This window comes from Stenella coeruleoalba (genome assembly GCF_951394435.1).
Source record: "Stenella coeruleoalba genome assembly, chromosome: 1".
Lineage (NCBI taxonomy): Eukaryota > Metazoa > Chordata > Mammalia > Artiodactyla > Delphinidae > Stenella > Stenella coeruleoalba.
The window spans coordinates 99,057,624-99,075,474 of NC_137169.1; the positions used below are offsets into that span (position 1 = coordinate 99,057,624).

Sequence of the window (17,851 nt, forward strand, 5' to 3'; positions counted from 1 at the left end):
AAATATAATTGATTTACAGTATTATGTTAGTTTCAGGTGTGCTACATAGTGATTTCACATTTGCATGCATTTTTTAAAATTTGCATGCATTATGAAGTGATCACCATGATTAGTCTGGTGTCATGATAACCATCTGTCTCCGTACAAAGTTATTACAATATTATTGACCATATTCCTTATGCTATTCTTTTTACTGGCTGCAGAGATTTCCATTATGTGGAACTTCCATAAGTTATTTAACTGATCCCATTTTATTGAACATTTAGATTTCTTTTTATGTTATGATTTTGCTATTACAGTAACTTCCTGGTAGATATCTCTTAATAATTATATGACTCTCTGTAGGATAGAATTCTTAGGTTATTCTAAAACATCATATCTTGTGATATAGGTTTATACCTCAATAATTTGACCAAATCTTTGGTGGGCTGCCTTGTTATTGGCATCTTTCTCATGAAATTGGAATTCAGAAGCAATATTTAATTTATTACTTTAATAAGCTAATTTAGGGGAGTAGTTCCAATTAATTAAGATTTTACCTTGGGAAGTAGATTATGCCTGTGTGTACAAAAGGTAAATACTTAGAAAAGGTGAGAGTGCTGGACCATCATTCTATTTCAAATCTAGTATTATATAATCTACTATTTACACACTGACCTGTAGTCTAAGCATTTTATTTATATGCTTTTAATCATCTGAGCAATCCATTGAGGTAGGTACTAGTATCCTCATTTAATGGTAGATGAGACTGAAGTTTAGAGAGGTTAAATGACTTGCCCCAGGTACCAGAACTGGGTGTGCAAAAACTCTATTCTTAAAGGTAGCTGTAGAATTCATATTTCTTGTTTTGTTGTTGTAGTCCCCACAATGAAGCAATGTTTTCAGTCATTCAGAACCCAGGGAAAGATGATGGAAGAAAATAAGATATGCCTCTTATTCTTGAAAATTAGTGCTCCCATTTTCCTACCACATCCAACTTTTTGGATTCATATAAAAAGTGTTGTACAGTGTAAATAAGTAATGCAATTGAAGAATGAAACCTTAATTTGGAATAGCATTATGCTTCATGCTGTAATACAAGCTTTTGAGAATAGGCTGAACTGTGAACTTCAACGATAACAAAATTTCTGATAAAGGGGCCCTTTGCAAAAAGTTAAAAGATACTAACATATTATATATCCAGTAGTTTGGGTATGACAATGTTTTATGTATTTTCCAGCATAATTTGCCCTTTTGTGAATGGAAATCCCTGTTTTGCTAATTAGAGTGTATCCAGTGTAATTTACTTTAAAAAATATACTCAGGATTATCATTTCGCTCATTATAGTACTGTGATTTATTTATTTATTATATATTTGTATTTGGCTACGCTGGTTCTTCATTGCCGTGCATGGGCTTTCTCTAGTTGCGGTGAGCGGGGGCTACTCTTCGTTGCAGTGAGCGGGCTTCTCATTGCGGTGGCTTCTCTTGTTGCGGAGCACGGGCTCTAGGCGCGAGGGCTCAGTAGTTGTGGCGCATGGGCTTAGTTGCTCTGCATCAGGTAGGATCTTCCCAGACCAGGGCTCGAACCCATGTACCTTGCATTGGCAGGCGGATTCTTTTTAGTGGGGAAAGAGGAGAGAGGGGAGGAGAGGGGAGGGAAGGGACGAGAGGAGGGAAGGAGGGAGGAGAAAAAAGTGTATCCAGCAGGCGGATTCTTAACCACTGTGCCGCCAGGGATGTCCTAGTACTGTGATTTAACAGGCTGATATCTTAAGTACTCTTGGAGTATACTAAAGGCAGGGATCCCAAAACAACTCAAAATTCTGTCTGCTTTTAGGTTTACTTTTCCTTTATCACTAACAGCTTTATACCAAAAGCTATCTCAAAACAGCAGATACTCAAAAACAAATAAGATGGATGATGACTCAGAAGTGTACATATATGACTGGGCAGAAGAAAACTTCAACATCTCCATTGCTACAGAACTTCTTTGCAATTAGCTTGCAGAACTTGATTCTCCTCAAACTGTTGTGATTGCTCTGCATATCCTATAAATTATTTACACCCTGATGGTACAAAATGGCTACATTAATGGCACCTCTGGCTCCACATGGTATCAAGAACGTTAATAATTCATCTTTTATTACAGCTACATCCCTGTAGATTAGCATGAGTGGGAACTGAGTATAACATTGAGCTACTAAGTAAGGCCTTCGCTGAGAGACCTTTACTCTCCAAACATCGTATCCATAAATATTCAGATATTAGTCTTGTTAAAAAATAAAGATTATTGACTGTTAAAAAGCTAGACTCTTTAGGTTGTGTTTGTCAAGCATTAGATTACTTCAACTATTTAAGTGCATTTTAAGGATATTTCAAGGGGAAGATCTTCGAAAGACATTCTCCATTTCAGGACTTGAACTTAGAAAACAAAAACAGATAAACTAGCATTAGTTTATGTGAACTAAATGAAATTAATGACTGGCCACTGCAAGAATAGAGACTTTCATTTTGAAAATTATTCAAATTCTTAATATAAAAGTTTTACATCTGATATTTGAAGTCTTCAAATTTATCTTTTTCAGCCTTTTTGGACTACTTTAAAAAAATAAATCGGAAATTTCTTATGGAGAGCAGGAGTGTGTCTGTGTACCTTCGTATACCCATGTCATATTAAATGCCAGAGTGAAATCTAGATAGAAAAGAAAGTTAATTTACACATTTTTCAGTGAAGGATAGTAGTTGAGTTGATGTTGAATTTATGTTTACCATTTTGAAGTGACTCCACAGAGTACTACAAATGTTGCTTTCAAAAAAGACAAAAAGGGGCTTCCCTGGTGGCACAGTGGTTGAGAGTCCGCCTGCCGATGCAGGGATGCGGGTTCGTGCCCCGGTCCAGGAAGATCGCACGTGCCGCGGAGTGGCTGGGCCCGTGAGCCATGGCCGCTGAGCCTGCACGTCCAGAGCCTGTGCTCCGCAATGGGAGAGGCCACAGCAGTGAGAGGCCCGCATACCGGGGAAAAAAAAAAAAAAAAGACAAAAAGGTTACTAAAGTTGACAGTGGTTGTAACCTTAGCACTTAGCACAGTGTCTGGCACATGGTTCAATAAATGCTTATTGCATGAATACCTGGTGATCAAATCAATCCATATAATTCTAGTTACACATCTGGTATTTTGAGAAAACAGCTATATGATTTATACTAGTTGCTTTCTATGATAGTACCACTTTGGGAGTGTATTTCAGCTCATTGTTAGTGTTTTTTAATCTGTTCAACGTGGATATGTTGCAGAAAAGTCCAGAGAGCCTCATTATATGTGGTTCCGACCTGTGAGGCATATATTCTTTTTTTTTTGAAATTAATTAATTAATTTTTGGCTGCGTTGGGTCTGTGTTGCTGCGCGTGGGCTTTCTCTAGTTGCGGCAACCGGGGGCTACTCTTCATTACCATGTGCAGGCTTCTTATTGCGGTGGCTTCTCTTGTTGTGGAGCATGGGATCCAGGCGTGTGGGCTTCAGAAGTTGTGGCACGTGGGCTTAGTAGTTGTGGCTCATGGGCTCTAGAGCACAGGCTCAGCAGTTGTGGCAGGCGGGCTTAGCTGCTCCGCGGCATGTGGGATCCTCCTAGACCAGGGCTCAAACCCGTGTCCCCTGCATTGGCAGGCGTATTCTTTTTTATTTATTTATTTATTTATTTATTTATTTTTTGCTGTACGCGGGCCTCTCACCGTTGTGGCCTCTCCTGTTGCGGAGCACAGGCTCCGGACGCGCAGGCTCAGCGGCCATGGCTCACGGGCCCAGCCGCTCCGTGGCATGTGGGATCCTCCCGGACTGGGGCATGAACCCGTGTCCCCTGCATCGGCAGGCGTATTCTTAACCACAGAACCACCAGGGAAGCCCGAGGCATATATTCTTTTTTTTAAAAAAATTATTTATTTATTTTATTTATTTTTGGCTGCATTGAGTCTTTGTTGCTGCGCCCAGACTTTCTCTAGTTGTGGCAAACAGGGGCTACTCTGTGGCAGTGCACAGGCTTCTCATTGCAGTGGCTTCTCTTGTTGTGGAGCATGGGCTCTAGGTGTGCGGGCTTCAGTAGTTGTGTCATGTGGGCTCAGTAGTTGCGGTTAGCAGGCTCTAGAGCGCAGGCTTAGTACTTGTGGTGCACGGACTTAGTTGCTCCGTGGCATGTGGGATTTTCCCGGAGCAGGGCTGGAACCCGTGTCCCCTGCATTGGCAGGCGGATTCTTAACCACTGCGCCACCAGGGAAGCCCTGAAGCGTATATTCTTAAGACAGCATTAGTCTGTAGAGAGGCTCCAAATTATTTCAGGTATCTTTTGGATTCCATCAAAAAGCGTTAGAGGTTTTTCAAACACACAGAGAAAATTATTCTTTCACCCAGTAGAGACAGTGGACAGTTTTCACTGATCCTGAATATATAGTGGTTTATACTATGTATAAGTTAAGTTTAATCTGATTGCTTTTGATTTCTTTAATAATGGTTTTCTTTAAAACTGATTGTCTGGTCATCATTGACATCCATGAGAGAAATATAGGGGATAGTACAATCAAAAGTTATACTGCCAAGGAGGTTAGGGTTTGGAAAGGCATTAGAGGCACTGATTAAAATGAAAGCCCTTAATCTGTAAAAGGAAAATTCCAGAAAGCATGAGATGTAGAAGTAAATGATGCTGTGGTAGCCTACTATACAGATGATATTAGCTCTCTGTTTGCCAGACCAGCCACCTTGCAGTAGAATATGGAGTATCTAACTTAAATTAGAGCAGTTGCATTTCTCCTTAAGTTGAAACACCACAGTAAATAAACATCTTTTCACTCGTGTGAAATTCTGTGTTTGTTGTTCGGTAGCAAGTGTGAATTGGATGACAGTGTCTGCATATAAGATTTTTATGTGGAGTGAATTCATGTTTTTCTCTCTTAACATTTCCCAACACACCCCTCCATTCATGAGTGTCCTTGAGCTGATACCTGGTGCCATATATCTTAGAATAAAGGTTATAGAACTGTGTGAAAAAGTGGCAGTTTGATCTAGCCTTAGTTATATTTTGGTGTAAATTAAGCTCTTAAATGAAAGTGGCTAGGTTTTACAGATGGACAGACATGAAACTAGCTGAGAACAAATTGTGCTGTGATAGAGACAGCGTTCAAAACTGCATGCATCTGTCAACTGCCCGTGGTGGTACAGTGAGATAAAGTGATCTGTAATGTTTCTCTAGTGTATCCCTATTGCTAGCCATATTGTAATGTGTAATACATCTCTTGGGCAGACAGCTTGTGTGGGCTAGATTCCACCTCAGTCTTGAAAAGATGCCAGAAAGCAGCAAGGTGAATTTTTAAGCCTATTTAAATATTTAGACTCATGACTAATTTGAGTGAAATCTGTGCTGTATCTAATAAACTACTCACTAGAAGTGAGATGGAATTTCAAATTTTTGACTTCCTCACTTATTAGCTGTGTGACCTTGGATTGACAAATTATTAATCTCTGTCTGTTTCTGGTATTTGCCTCATAAAGTTGTTGTGTGGACTTAGGCAGATTTATATGTATAAAGTGCATAGAAGAGTGCCTGGCACTTAATAAATGTTAGCTGCTGCCGCCACCACCACCATCATCATTAACGTAACTTGGAGTGAGATGAATTTCCCTTCCCTGAAGCTAGATTGCTTTTTTTGCTTTTAAGGAAGACTACATCTCTATCAAGGATGTGGTCAACCCCAATTCTAATACATAAGCTCACTGTCTTGACTTGTTAAATCTAATCCATCTTCAAGTTTATCTACAGCTAAAGTGTAATATGTATTATATATTATGTAAAGTATATATTACTTTAAAAGTATATATTACTTTATATTATGTTACTTTAAAATTATATATTTCTTTCAAAAGTATGTGAAGCATACTGCATTATAATAAAGTGTAACATAATCACTGGAAGGGATAAAGAAACCATAATATCTCTGTGGAATGATCTACAAGATATGTTAAGTGAAAAAACCAAGGGGCAAAATAATGTGTAAATTATTCTACCATTTGTGTAAAACTTTTCTGGTACATGCATAAAGTATCTGACAGGCTGTAAAAGAGATGGTATATTTTCACTTGTTGCTGTTGGGGAGGGAAATTGGATGGCTGGAGACAAGGGTGGGAGACTTTTTACTGTATATCCTTTTATACTTTTTGATTATTGAACCATGTGAATGTATTTCTTAGTAAAAACAAAAACAAAAAACCCTTATAAAAAGGAGAAAGTAAAAGAGCTATTTTGAAATCTACATAAATTTTTATTCATTATAAACATTTCTTTTTATCTGTACTACTTAAATTCACATTTGATAGGGCATTTAGATTCCTATTTTTTTTTTTTTTTTTCCCTTTAAGTGTGCTTTCTAGGGCTAAACTAAGAATGATCTCTTATCCTCCATTTAGGGATTTGAGTCATAATCGGTTGTCTAACTGGAACATAAGCTTGGAATCTCAAACATTACAAGAAGTGTAAGTTATTTTTATTTATTTAAACTTACATTAAATTCTTTGAGGTGATTTGATGAATTATGAATTTCAGGATGTTTAATGCAAAAATGTCAAAAAATTGAAGGAAAGAAAACTTTAGATTAAAACATGTTTAAAAGCCTAAACTTGTCTTTGGCTTTGTTAGTATCACAAACTCTCTGGGTATTATGCCATTGCATTGGTGATTTCAAGTTGTAAACTGCGTAGAAATACTGTTCTACTTCCTTGGGGCCTAAAATAAGATTTCCCCTCTTCAGAGTGAATATATTTTATTTTATTTTTTGCCAGAGTTTCAGCCAGTGAAACTCTGTATTGTGTAAATTTTTTTTTTTTAATGTTTTGACTTGTCTAAGGTGGAAGCATCATGTCTGAAGTAGGTTTATATGAAATACAATATTTTTGGTATCACCTGGAATATGGTAGTTAATATAATTCAGTTTTCCTCTTCATTGAAGTTTTTCTTTTAGTACTGAGATGTATTATTATGTAGTTTCTGGAGAGAAGTTTCTAAAATATTATTAATATCAGTTATTGCATTGTGGTATTCCCAGAGGCACAACTGTTGAGGCCTGTTTACCTCTATACTAAACACCCTCAGAATCCTCAGATGAATTTTTCTTTTGAATTTCTTTCTGACAAGGGGTACTTTGTGCTCTCATTTGTTCTGCATTCTCTCCTTCCCTGCCTCAAATTGGCTGCCCCTAATCTGCTGTGGACTGAATGAACAATTGACAAGCTTATTAGCTGAAAGCGTAGGTCCTGAGGAAAGGAAAATGCTTAGTGGGAAGTGCATGGCCTTATTATTTATTACATGGACTTTGTAACTTCAGTTGATTACTTGGAGGCCTTTTACTTCTGGCTTCTTTTCTGTATTCTAGATTGTTGAGGTTGTTGAGTGATTGAAAAACAGGTTGGTGAAATGTGATTGCATTAGATTTGCTACTAAAACAATTGAGATAATCTTTTAGGTCTGTGGTCTCAAGCAACTTTGAGTAACAAAAAAATGTGTGTGTGCGTGTGTATTTTAAAAATTTATTTAATTAACTTATATATAAATTAATTTTATTTATTATAAATAAATATATATAGAGAGATATGAATTATTCTTTGTTTAAGAAGGACTTAAATTAGCAGTCATAATAGTAACTATTCAAATAACCTTGCTGGGATTAAAAATATTTAATGTGCAAAATATTTCCTAACCTTTCTAATATTGGTATCAAATCATAGATCTATACCATGAAAACATTTTTTTATTAAAATCTCTAATTTCTCAGTAGAAAATATTTAGTCTAACTCATTCTGGGTCATAGGCTTTTTTCAGATTTGGCATTTATCCTAAAGAATATGTACTAGCCAGAAACTAGAACTCGAGGTAGCATTTCCCTCACTAAATTTTTATATCTATTTTTCCCCCTACTCAGGAAAATGAATTATAATGAGCTAACTGAAATTCCATATTTTGGAGAACCAACCACTAATATTACTCTTCTCTCATTGTAAGTAAATAAAATTTCAGGTCTTTTACTTAAATTATGCATAGTACACAGTTTTTTTTGTTTTTGTTTTAGGTACCCTTGTTGTTGATCCTAATTATTTAACATTTTTGTGGTTTAGGGTGGATTACTGGCAATAGCTTTAATATAATCTTTGTTTTATAGAGTCCATAATGTAATCCCAGAAATAAATGCAGAAGCGTTCCAGTTTTACCCTGCTCTCGAGAGTTTAGATCTCAGCTCAAATATAATATCAGAAGTCAAGACATCTTCATTTCCTCGAATGCAGCTTAAATACCTGTAAGTAAAATAGAGTTTAAACTAGATTTAATTTGAAGTGCATGTTTATTATTCATTGATATTTATCTTCCCAGATATGTCTTATTTATTGTGATTTTGATATGCTTATGTGAAACAAACCTAGGTTAGATTTTTTTGTTTTTTTTTCTTCCCTTAAAGAGTACACTATTTTCAGAAAATATTAAGTATCCAGGGTAATTTTTGAGATTTAATTCTGGATTATGTTTTACTAACAGTCATGTAAAAGGTAAATGGGAGTAGTTTGTTAAACAGTGCTTAACCTGTGTAATGGTGGTGATAATTAGTGTGAGTGCTAGTGTTTTACAGTTTACAAAGCACATTCACATATACTGTTTCAACCCAAATGAAGTAGGTATTATCCTTATTTTGTACTTGAAGAAACAAAGCAGTTAAATGATTTGTAAAGTTGCATACGGTTGCTAAGTGGTGGAGCTGGGGCTTAGTCATAGACTTGAGGCAGCTTTACAGTGGTAGAATGTTTAGTTTCACTGAATTTTTTTTGTTGTTATCTTATTCATTTTAGGAATTTGAGCAATAATAGGATAACCATCTTGGAGGCTGGTTGCTTCGATAATTTGTCAAGTTCCTTATTAGTGGTAAAGTTAAACAGGAATAGAATTAGCATGATTCCACCCAAGATCTTCAAGCTACCTCACCTCCAATTCTTGTGAGTAACTAAATAGATGGATTATAAGAAGATTGTTTTTTCTTATATGTCTGTTTCTTTTTATTATTATTAGGGCAAATCAGCAAACCAATTTTTTGACTGTAAAACTATTTCTGTTAAAGGGAACTTAAAAGAAACAGGATTAAAGTTGTGGAAGGTCTCACATTCCAAGGTCTAGACTCCTTAAGATCTTTGAAAATGCAGCGGAATGGAATTAGCAAACTCAAGGATGGAGCTTTTTTTGGCTTGGATAACATGGAAGAATTGTAAGTACTATGAACTAGAATAGGAGATTGTTAGGAAGGGAGTCTGGGGCTTTTCAGTGCCGAACAGCTAGGATAGTAGCTTTAATTATAACAAAGTATTTTAGCTCTTCCTCCCTTCTCTTATGTGAAATAAATTAAGATTTAAGCTTTGTTATCTAACTGGTATTTTTGTCATCATTCTTCCAAACATTTCATCTGAAAAGTTTATATTCCCTTAATGTTTGACTGATGAAAATTATTAGGATTTATCCAGAACAGGTATACTATATCTCTTGGTGAGTTGATTTTATAGATATGATATTTTAGAGAGTCTTACAGGCTTCTTGCACTAAATCTTAAGAAACATGTACATATTTATGAATAGAATTTGTCTGCTCACTTGGGTTGAGCAATGGTATATGCCTCTCTGTGCAAGACTTAATGAAGATTTTTGGAATCTTCTCATTGCATGCCTCGTTGTTTTTTTTTTTCTTAAAGATTTAATTTTGTTTATTTTTGGCTGCGTTAGGTCTTTGTTGCTGCACGCGGGCTTTCTCTAGTTGTGGTGAGTGGGGGCTACTCTTCGTTGTGGTGTGCAGGCTTCTCATTGCGGTGGCTTCTCTTGTTGCGGAGCACGGGCTCTAGGCATGTGGTCTTCAGTAGCTGTGGCTCACAGGCTCTAGAGCACAGGCTCAGTAGTTGTGCACGGGCGTAGTTGCTCTGCAGCATGTGGGATCTTCCTGGACCAGGGCTCGAACCCGTGTCCCCTGCATTGGCAGGCGGATTCTTAACCACTGTGCCACCAGGGAAGTCCTGCATGCCTTGTTTTGAAACATATTCCCTCCTTTCTTTAATTCTGCAGAGAACTGGAGCATAATAACCTTACAGAAGTGAACAAGGGGTGGTTGTATGGCTTGCGAATGTTACAACAGCTCTATGTGAGCCAGAATGCTGTTGAAAGAATCAGCCCTGATGCATGGGAGTTCTGCCAAAGACTGTCTGAACTGTAAGTGTGAGATGGCATTTCAGTGGAAGCTGTGAGACTAGAGCAGATTGAATAAGTCATTCCCATGGCCAGTAATGAGATCTAATATCCCTCTTTATTAGAAGTTTGAAAGCCCTAAATTTATCATGTAAGTAGAATAAGAATATGAAAGTTGAACTAGAAGAGAGTGAATTTTTTACCTTCCATGTTTCTTGTTTTTAGTGATTTGTCCTATAACCAGTTGACCCGCCTGGATGAATCTGCCTTTGTGGGTCTGAGCTTACTGGAGAGATTGAACTTAGGGGACAACAGAGTCACTCACATTGCTGATGGTGTATTTAGGTTTCTTTCCAATCTTCAGACACTGTAAGTATATCTCTCCTTTTTGGGGATTTTTTTTTTTAACTAATTTTTTTAAAGCACTAAAGCAAAACAGCTAATCAGTGTACATATTATGTATGTTAATATTTTGCAGTTCTTCTCTCCTATGCCTTGGGGCAAGACAGTCTTGCTTATCTCTATCCCTATATGTAAATTTTATGTATCTCTAGCCATTTCAGTTTGTACTTTAATTCTGAGTTAACTAAACAACAAAGCATCTCTTATTGTGCCAGTTACTGTGGAATAAAACACAGTTGCTAGTGTCAGGAATGCACATTTTCTTACTCCTCTGACCTAGAACTACCAGTAGTGTACCAGATCTACCACTTCTCATTCAAAAGGATGCAGGACATATAGTGGGAACAGCTCTGGCAGGAAACCTCTTCACTGTTACCAGTTTGCTGCATGACTTTGGACAAATAAAACTAACATTTATTAATGATCTGATATGTGCCAGGTGCATTCAGAGTACTGGGATATTATTGCTCTTTTCCATACTGGGGGACTGAGGTTCAGAGAGATTAAATGATTTGTTTAAAGTCATATACCTTGTAAATGTTTGGGCCAGGATTAGAACCCAGGTCTTTTCCCAGGTCTTTTTTATGCTAAAGCTCATGTGCTTTTTAAAAAAAAAATAAATTTATTTATTTATTTATTATTTATGTATTTTTGGCTCTGTTGGGTCTTTGTTGCTGCATGCAGGCTTTCTCTAGCTGCTGTGAGCGGGAGCTACTGTTTGTTGCGGTGCACGGGCTCCTCATTGTGGTGACTTCTCTTGTTGCGGAGCATGGGCTCTAGGCGTGTGGGCTTCAGTAGTTGTGGCACTTGGGCTCAGTAGTTGCCGTGGGCTTGCTCTAGAGCGCAGGCTCAGTAGTCGTGGCGTATGGGCTTAGTTGCTCCACAGCATGTGGGATCTTCCCGGACCAGGGCTCGAACCCATGTCCCCTGCATTGGCAGGCGGATGCTTAATTACTGCGCCAGCAGGGAAGTCCCTCATGTGCTTTTCATTTTACTGTCAGATGGACAAAATTACTTAGCCTTTCCTGGTTTTTTTTTTTGTTTTTTTTTTTAATGTCCAGTGAAGGATGGATATAGGATTAGATGGTTGCAAAAGGCAGTTTCAACTCTAAACTTCTGTTGTTCTGTAAGTTGAATGTTTTACCCTGATCATGGAATATAATTGAATGAAGAGGTATTTTAATGAAATATAGTAATCTCAAACATAGAGCAGAATAAGAGAAAAAGAGTAATTAGTAGAATTTGTAGATTCTTAAGGTTCCTGAATAGGGAACTTTTTGGTCATCAGGTTTAGTTGATAAATGGTCTCAGAAAAGAGGCAGGTTCCAACTTTGGGACCTAACCATAAGTGACAAAGAAAGCATGATAATTTTGTGAAGGTGTCTATGTGTGCACCTGTGTGTGTTTGATGTTTTTTCTTTTGTTTTTAACTTAATGAAGTAGTCCTCCTTTAGATTTGGCCTTGAAAAAGTAAAAGTGATTTCCTTTTTTTAAAAAATTTTTCTCTTTTCTACCTTATCAGAGGTTAAATTAGATCAGTGCAAACTCAGGAATTTATATTAGATGCAGCTGTAGTCTTTTGGCAGTGCACGGGATGGCAGACAGGTTCTTTTAGTACACCACTGATTATTACTTTTAGCATTAAAGTTTAGGAAAGTAATTGCAGACGTAAATGATTATCTAATGCTACAAAAATAGTTAAGGCAGAATTAGGAACAGATCTGAGATATTCCGGCTTTAGATCAATGCTCTTGCCAGAGTAGATATACTTCTTACTCCCTTTGGTGAGTGAGTTCTATTTATGCTGTTCTGTAGAGGAGAGGGAAAAGTCCTGTAGAGTTGAGCCATCAGTTGTTTCAGTGTTTATTCTTTAGTTATTTTAGTTATTTAGTTATTTAGTTATTTTAGTTATTTAGTTATTCTTAGTAAAATAAAATGATCTTTCTTAGCTTTCACTTCAGGTAAAGACATAGCTAAATGGGAAGAGTGATCTCCTATCTCCTTACTGTTATTCACATAACTTTACACGTCTTTTTTTTTTTTCTTTTTTTTTTGCGGTACGTGGGCCCCTCACTGTTGTGGCCTCTCCCGTTGCGGAGCACAGGCTCCGGACGCGCAGACTCAGCGGCTATGGCTCACGGGCCTAGCCGCTCCGCAGCACGTGGGATCTTCCCAGACCGGGGCACGAACCCATGTCCCCTGCATCGACAGGCGGACTCTCAACCACTGCGCCACCAGGGAAGCCCTACATATGTCTTATAAAGCAAAAAACTTTGTGCTTTATTATGAGATGACTTAAGGAAGCAAAAGTGATTACATATCTTTAACTGGTATTTCTTCCATGATGACATGGTGTGGTGCAATTGCATTTCGTCTGAGAATGGAACAGTGGATTTTAAAAGATCCATACTTTTCCTTTTAAAGAAAACAGAGTGATCACTCTAGCACATGGGTATATCATTCTTACTTTCCGGGGGGCATGTTTAATTGCTGTTGAGCTGTGAAGCTCTGAAGAGCTGTTGAGCTCTGTATTGACATTACTTTTTGTCAGCCATTTTAGATTTAAGGGCTCAGGGGAAGGCTTGGATCACCCCAAAATCCCATTAGTCTGAAATAAGATTTGTAAGCCATACCCCCTGCATCTTGAAATCCTCCTCTTTTTAGGGCCCTGACTATAATTTTTAATATGCTAACACAATTACGGGCTATTAGCTAGGAAGATTAATACTCTTAGCAGGTTGCTTAATTTATTTATCAAGGTCGGCTTAATTCTTAGCTTACGAGAATTAGTTCTTACATGCTTATCTCAGGTATTCTTTAAAAAGAAGAGTTGAGTGTTTATCATAAATAACCTAACCTTTACTGTAAGGATCAAAATTAAAATTAGCATTGCTATGTCAGGATGATGCCTGATGGTGTAATGGTCATGTTGACTAACATAACCTGTCTATCCCTGACATTTTCGTAGAAACTTAAGAAACAATGAAATTTCATGGGCCATAGAAGATGCTGGTGAAGCCTTTGCTGGACTCACAAGTCTCACTAAATTGTATGTATTTATGATATTTATGTATGTCTATGAAGGTATATTTTAAAGAACCAATTGTAAATGTGATTGGATTGTGTCTATTTGCTGTGGCTAGAAAGTCTGAGCCTTCTGGTTCACCCACTAAAGGAAGAAGCTTCATTGTTTATTAAGGTTTTTGTTTTTCGGTTTGTTTTTCATTTTGTTTTTTTGTGGTGGGGCACTTTCTGAAAGAACATTCTTAGTGTCACTTAAAGAGAAGTTATTTATGGAACTAAAATTTTGATTTAAGTAAAAGAAATGCACTGAAACCAGAATTGAACCATGATCTGTTTAATCATGTGAGATTTATGGGTAATTTAGCAAGAGAGGATTCTCTCAAGCAAGATTTTAGGTCTTCTCCCATAAGAATGTCTCCCAGACTTCACACTTGCCTGAGTTTCTTTGACTGGATGATCTTTTGCTGAGAAGGGAGAAACTGGGAATGTAATCCAGTTTATTATATGAAAACTACAGGTGTATCTGTGGTCAGGATGGTTGTTTATAGATACCTCACTGAGCGCTGACATCTTAATAGACACATTTATTCTGTGCTTCACACTGGTTAATAATGAAGGTTCACAACTTTCTTAAGAATGCATGTTAGGCTTATTTTCACTCGTTATAGGTAAATGTTTATTTTAATGAATTTAATTTTGTTTAGTGGAGAGCTTTATTAGAAAGGTCTGTTTGTATTTCAGAATCTTACAAGGAAATCAGATTAAGTCAATTACAAAGAAAGCATTCATTGGTCTTGAATCCCTTGAGCATCTGTAAGTATTTTTCAGCCATTTTGCTCAGTATATAAATAATCTTTGCTCTTAGCAGAGGTTTTCATGACCATTTAAAGTGTTTATATAACTTAATTGTAGAAATGGTGACTGGTAATGTTTCATTTCTCTTCATTTCAGAGATTTGAACAACAATGCTATAATGTCTATCCAAGAAAATGCTTTTTCCCAGACTCGCTTGAAAGAACTGTACGTAACTTAAGTCTTTTTTGTCATTAATTAGATCATTATCCACGCTTGTGCTTAAAGTGTGATGAATGTGACCCAGATGTTTCCCAAAGCGCACAATTCAGGCAGGAAAAAAGAAAGTGTTAACATTCAGTTATTTTAGTGACTGGATGTAATTTAAAAATAACATTGAAAAGTCCAGAGTGTGTGGCTCCAAGACCTTCTGTTTTTTTCCTGTGTTGCTGATGCATATAGTTAAAGAGACCTTAGCAACGCTGCTTATGCTTTATGTTTACCCTACTGTTCCTTTTTTATTCCCCTCTTCCCTTCTGGACTGTTGGAGACATGTGTTCTCTTGGGATGAGTTACAATTAAGGTATTATGTAATTTTTGGAGGTGATCTAGCACTTTCAGTATAATGGTCACAGAGGATGTCTCTAATCTGTTCAAACTACTAAAATGTTCCAAAACTGTTGAATAGTTATGATAGAAAAATACATATCATTTTAACGTTTTTTCATTCATGATTTAAAAAAACTGTTCTTATTTCCCAGGGGGGATTTCCCAGGGGTGGGTTGGTTAGTTGGGCGTTGCTCTTAATTTCAAACTCTGGTGATTCGGATATTGAGCCACTGGTAAGAATCAACGGGCTATATCAACTTACCTTGCCTTGCCTGAAGGCTATTCAAAGGGAGGTCTGTGGACCAGAGCTGATTCATGACGAGAGAAGGACAGAAATTCAGAGCAAGCTTTTTAGAAACTTATAGAACAATTTGACCTTACTGTGACACTTCTGTTGAATTTTATAAAAGTATTGATCTATAACAGATTGGGAATTTAAAAAACTGGTCCTTCTCCACATATAGTTTGAGTTGCACTGGAAGTATGTGAGTTCAAATTGCCTCGGTTTAGATTCTTGCCCCATTCTTTACAACTGTGTGTTTAGCCTAGGACTCAGTTTCCCTTCTCAGTATGGGAAGAGCACCACCCTCAGGCTTATGTGAAGATAAAATGAGATAATTTGTTTATGGAAGAAATGTTTATTGTCATCTGCTATGTAAGGTAGTGTTCTAAATGCTAAAAACACAGTAGTGAACAAGACAAAGTCTCTATCTTCATAGCATATTACAAAATTCTGTTAGGAAGATAAATAGTAAACCAGATAATAAATGTTCTGAAGAAAAAGCTGGGTCAAAGGTGTACAGCGTACAGGGATTGCTATCTTGAAGTAGTGAGGGAAGGCTTTTCTGAAGATAACAGCCTTTGAGCCAGGCCCTTAGTGAGATGAAATGGCAAACCATCTTATACTGGGCGAAGGGCATTCCAGGCACAGGGAAGAGCAAGTGAAAAGGCCCTGAGGAAGGAGCTTGCTTTTTGTGCTTGAAGAACTGGAGAGACACTGATGTGGCTGGAAGACAAGAGCAAGGGAAAGAATGGTAGGAGATGAGGTCAGAGACATAAACAGGCCTGATCATGTAGGGCCTAATAGGCCATGAGGAGTTAGGACTTTTTTCCCTCTAAGTGCATTAGAAAGCTTTTGAGGGTTTTGAGAAGATACTCCACACAGAGCCTGGCATATAGTAAAAGGTGAATAACTAAGATAATAACAAAAGTTAAAATGTTATGGAGATCATCTTTTGTTATTTTCTGCCAGATTTTTTAAAAAATAAATTTATTTACTTATTTTTGGCTGCATTGGGTCTTCATTGCTGCACACAGGTTTTCTCTAGTTGCGTTGAGCGGGGGCTACTCTTTGTTGTGGCGCGCGGGCTTCTCATTGCGGTGGCTTCTCTTGTTGTGGAGCATGGGCTCTAGGCACGCGGGCTTCAGTAGTTGTGGCACGTGGGCTCAGTAGTTGTGGCTCGCGGGCTCTAGAGTGCAGGCTCAGTAATCATGGCGCATAGGCTTAGTTGCTCCTTGGCATGTGGAATCTTCCCGGACCAGGGCTCGAACCTATGTCCCCTGCATTGGCAGGTGGATTCTTAACCACTGCGCCACCAGGGAAGTCGTCTGCCAGATTTTTAAAGTGGCTTGCTTATTTATTTATTTATTTTTTGGTCTCTTGAGATATTTTGAGTTATTTCTCCTAAGGCTTACTTTAACTTGAAAAGGCACAACTTACTGCATATCAGTATTACCTTTTTTTGGTTGTGATAATCTGAGGGCCAGCAAGAAAGTTTTAACTTTTGTTAAGAGAAATCAGTTTAAAATATAATTTTTATAGGTGAAAGCAAATATCATAGTTTCATTCTTCAGAGAGTCACTTGGTGATTTTTTGAGTCGGTTTGAACAAGCTGCTAATGCAGGAACTCTAATGCAGCTTATTTACTGGGAAGTTTTAGTTGCTTTTGGTTACTTTAAATTTAAGTCGTATTTATAATACAGAATTTCACATCAACATTTATTAAAGTATCTCTTAATACTTTTTGGTATCCTTCACAGTGCTTTGCATAAATATTGGGGGGAGGTGGGAGAGTCAAATATGAATTAAAAATTGTCTGCATTAAAGTTATGTAATCATGGTAGAAAATTAGATAGTTAAACCAAGAGGGAGAGAAAGACCCCAAATCCCCAGTACTCAAAAGACAACCACTGTTGATATTTGGTATATATCTATCCATATACTTGCGGAGAGAATGCAGGATATACTCCATTAGGTACAGCAGAGTTCATTAGCATGTGAAGGGTGGAAAGATGCAAAAGAAACAGAAGTGAAGGGAACTAATGTGAATCTTGTGGTATCTGTGGCCAGACACTATGCTAAATGCTTTATTTAAAAAAATTTTTGAGGTAGGTGTTCTTAATCCCACTTTCCAGGAATAGAAACTGAGATTTTGGAGGCATTCAGTATCTTGCCTAAGGTAAGTAGTGGAATTAGGATGTAAGTCCATGTCTCACGAGGTAACTTATATTATATCTAAGAAAGCATAAGTTAGACCATATCATTCCTCTGTTCTTAACCTTCCAGTGTCTTCCCAGCACACATAGGAAAAAAACAACTCAGGTTCTTTCCTTAGTTTATAAAGCACTTGCATGGCCTGGTCCTTCTTGCCCATCTCTCTGACCTCATTCCCGTCACTGTCCCCTCACTTTCTGTGCTCTGGCTTCAGTGGCCTCCTTGCTTTTCACACTAAGCACACTAAGTATCTGCCTCAAGGTCTTTGTGCATAGTTTCCTCTGTCTGTGACACTCTTACCTCAGAT

General features: G+C 37.4%; 1 protein-coding gene across 3 annotated transcripts in view; it reads left to right on the forward strand.

The window, feature by feature from the left end:
- Positions 1 to 17,851, forward strand: part of LRIG2 (leucine rich repeats and immunoglobulin like domains 2) — a 60,920-nt gene that overhangs the window by 24,372 nt on the left and 18,697 nt on the right. For all 3 annotated transcript variants that reach the window (XM_079899684.1, XM_079899685.1, XM_079899686.1), the window contains 10 exons: positions 6,429 to 6,494; positions 7,937 to 8,011; positions 8,174 to 8,308; positions 8,853 to 8,996; positions 9,119 to 9,262; positions 10,104 to 10,247; positions 10,449 to 10,592; positions 13,594 to 13,674; positions 14,391 to 14,462; positions 14,601 to 14,669. In XM_079899684.1, the coding sequence (XP_079755810.1) occupies positions 6,429 to 6,494; positions 7,937 to 8,011; positions 8,174 to 8,308; positions 8,853 to 8,996; positions 9,119 to 9,262; positions 10,104 to 10,247; positions 10,449 to 10,592; positions 13,594 to 13,674; positions 14,391 to 14,462; positions 14,601 to 14,669 (1,074 nt within the window). The remainder of the gene's footprint in view (positions 1 to 6,428; positions 6,495 to 7,936; positions 8,012 to 8,173; positions 8,309 to 8,852; positions 8,997 to 9,118; positions 9,263 to 10,103; positions 10,248 to 10,448; positions 10,593 to 13,593; positions 13,675 to 14,390; positions 14,463 to 14,600; positions 14,670 to 17,851) is intronic.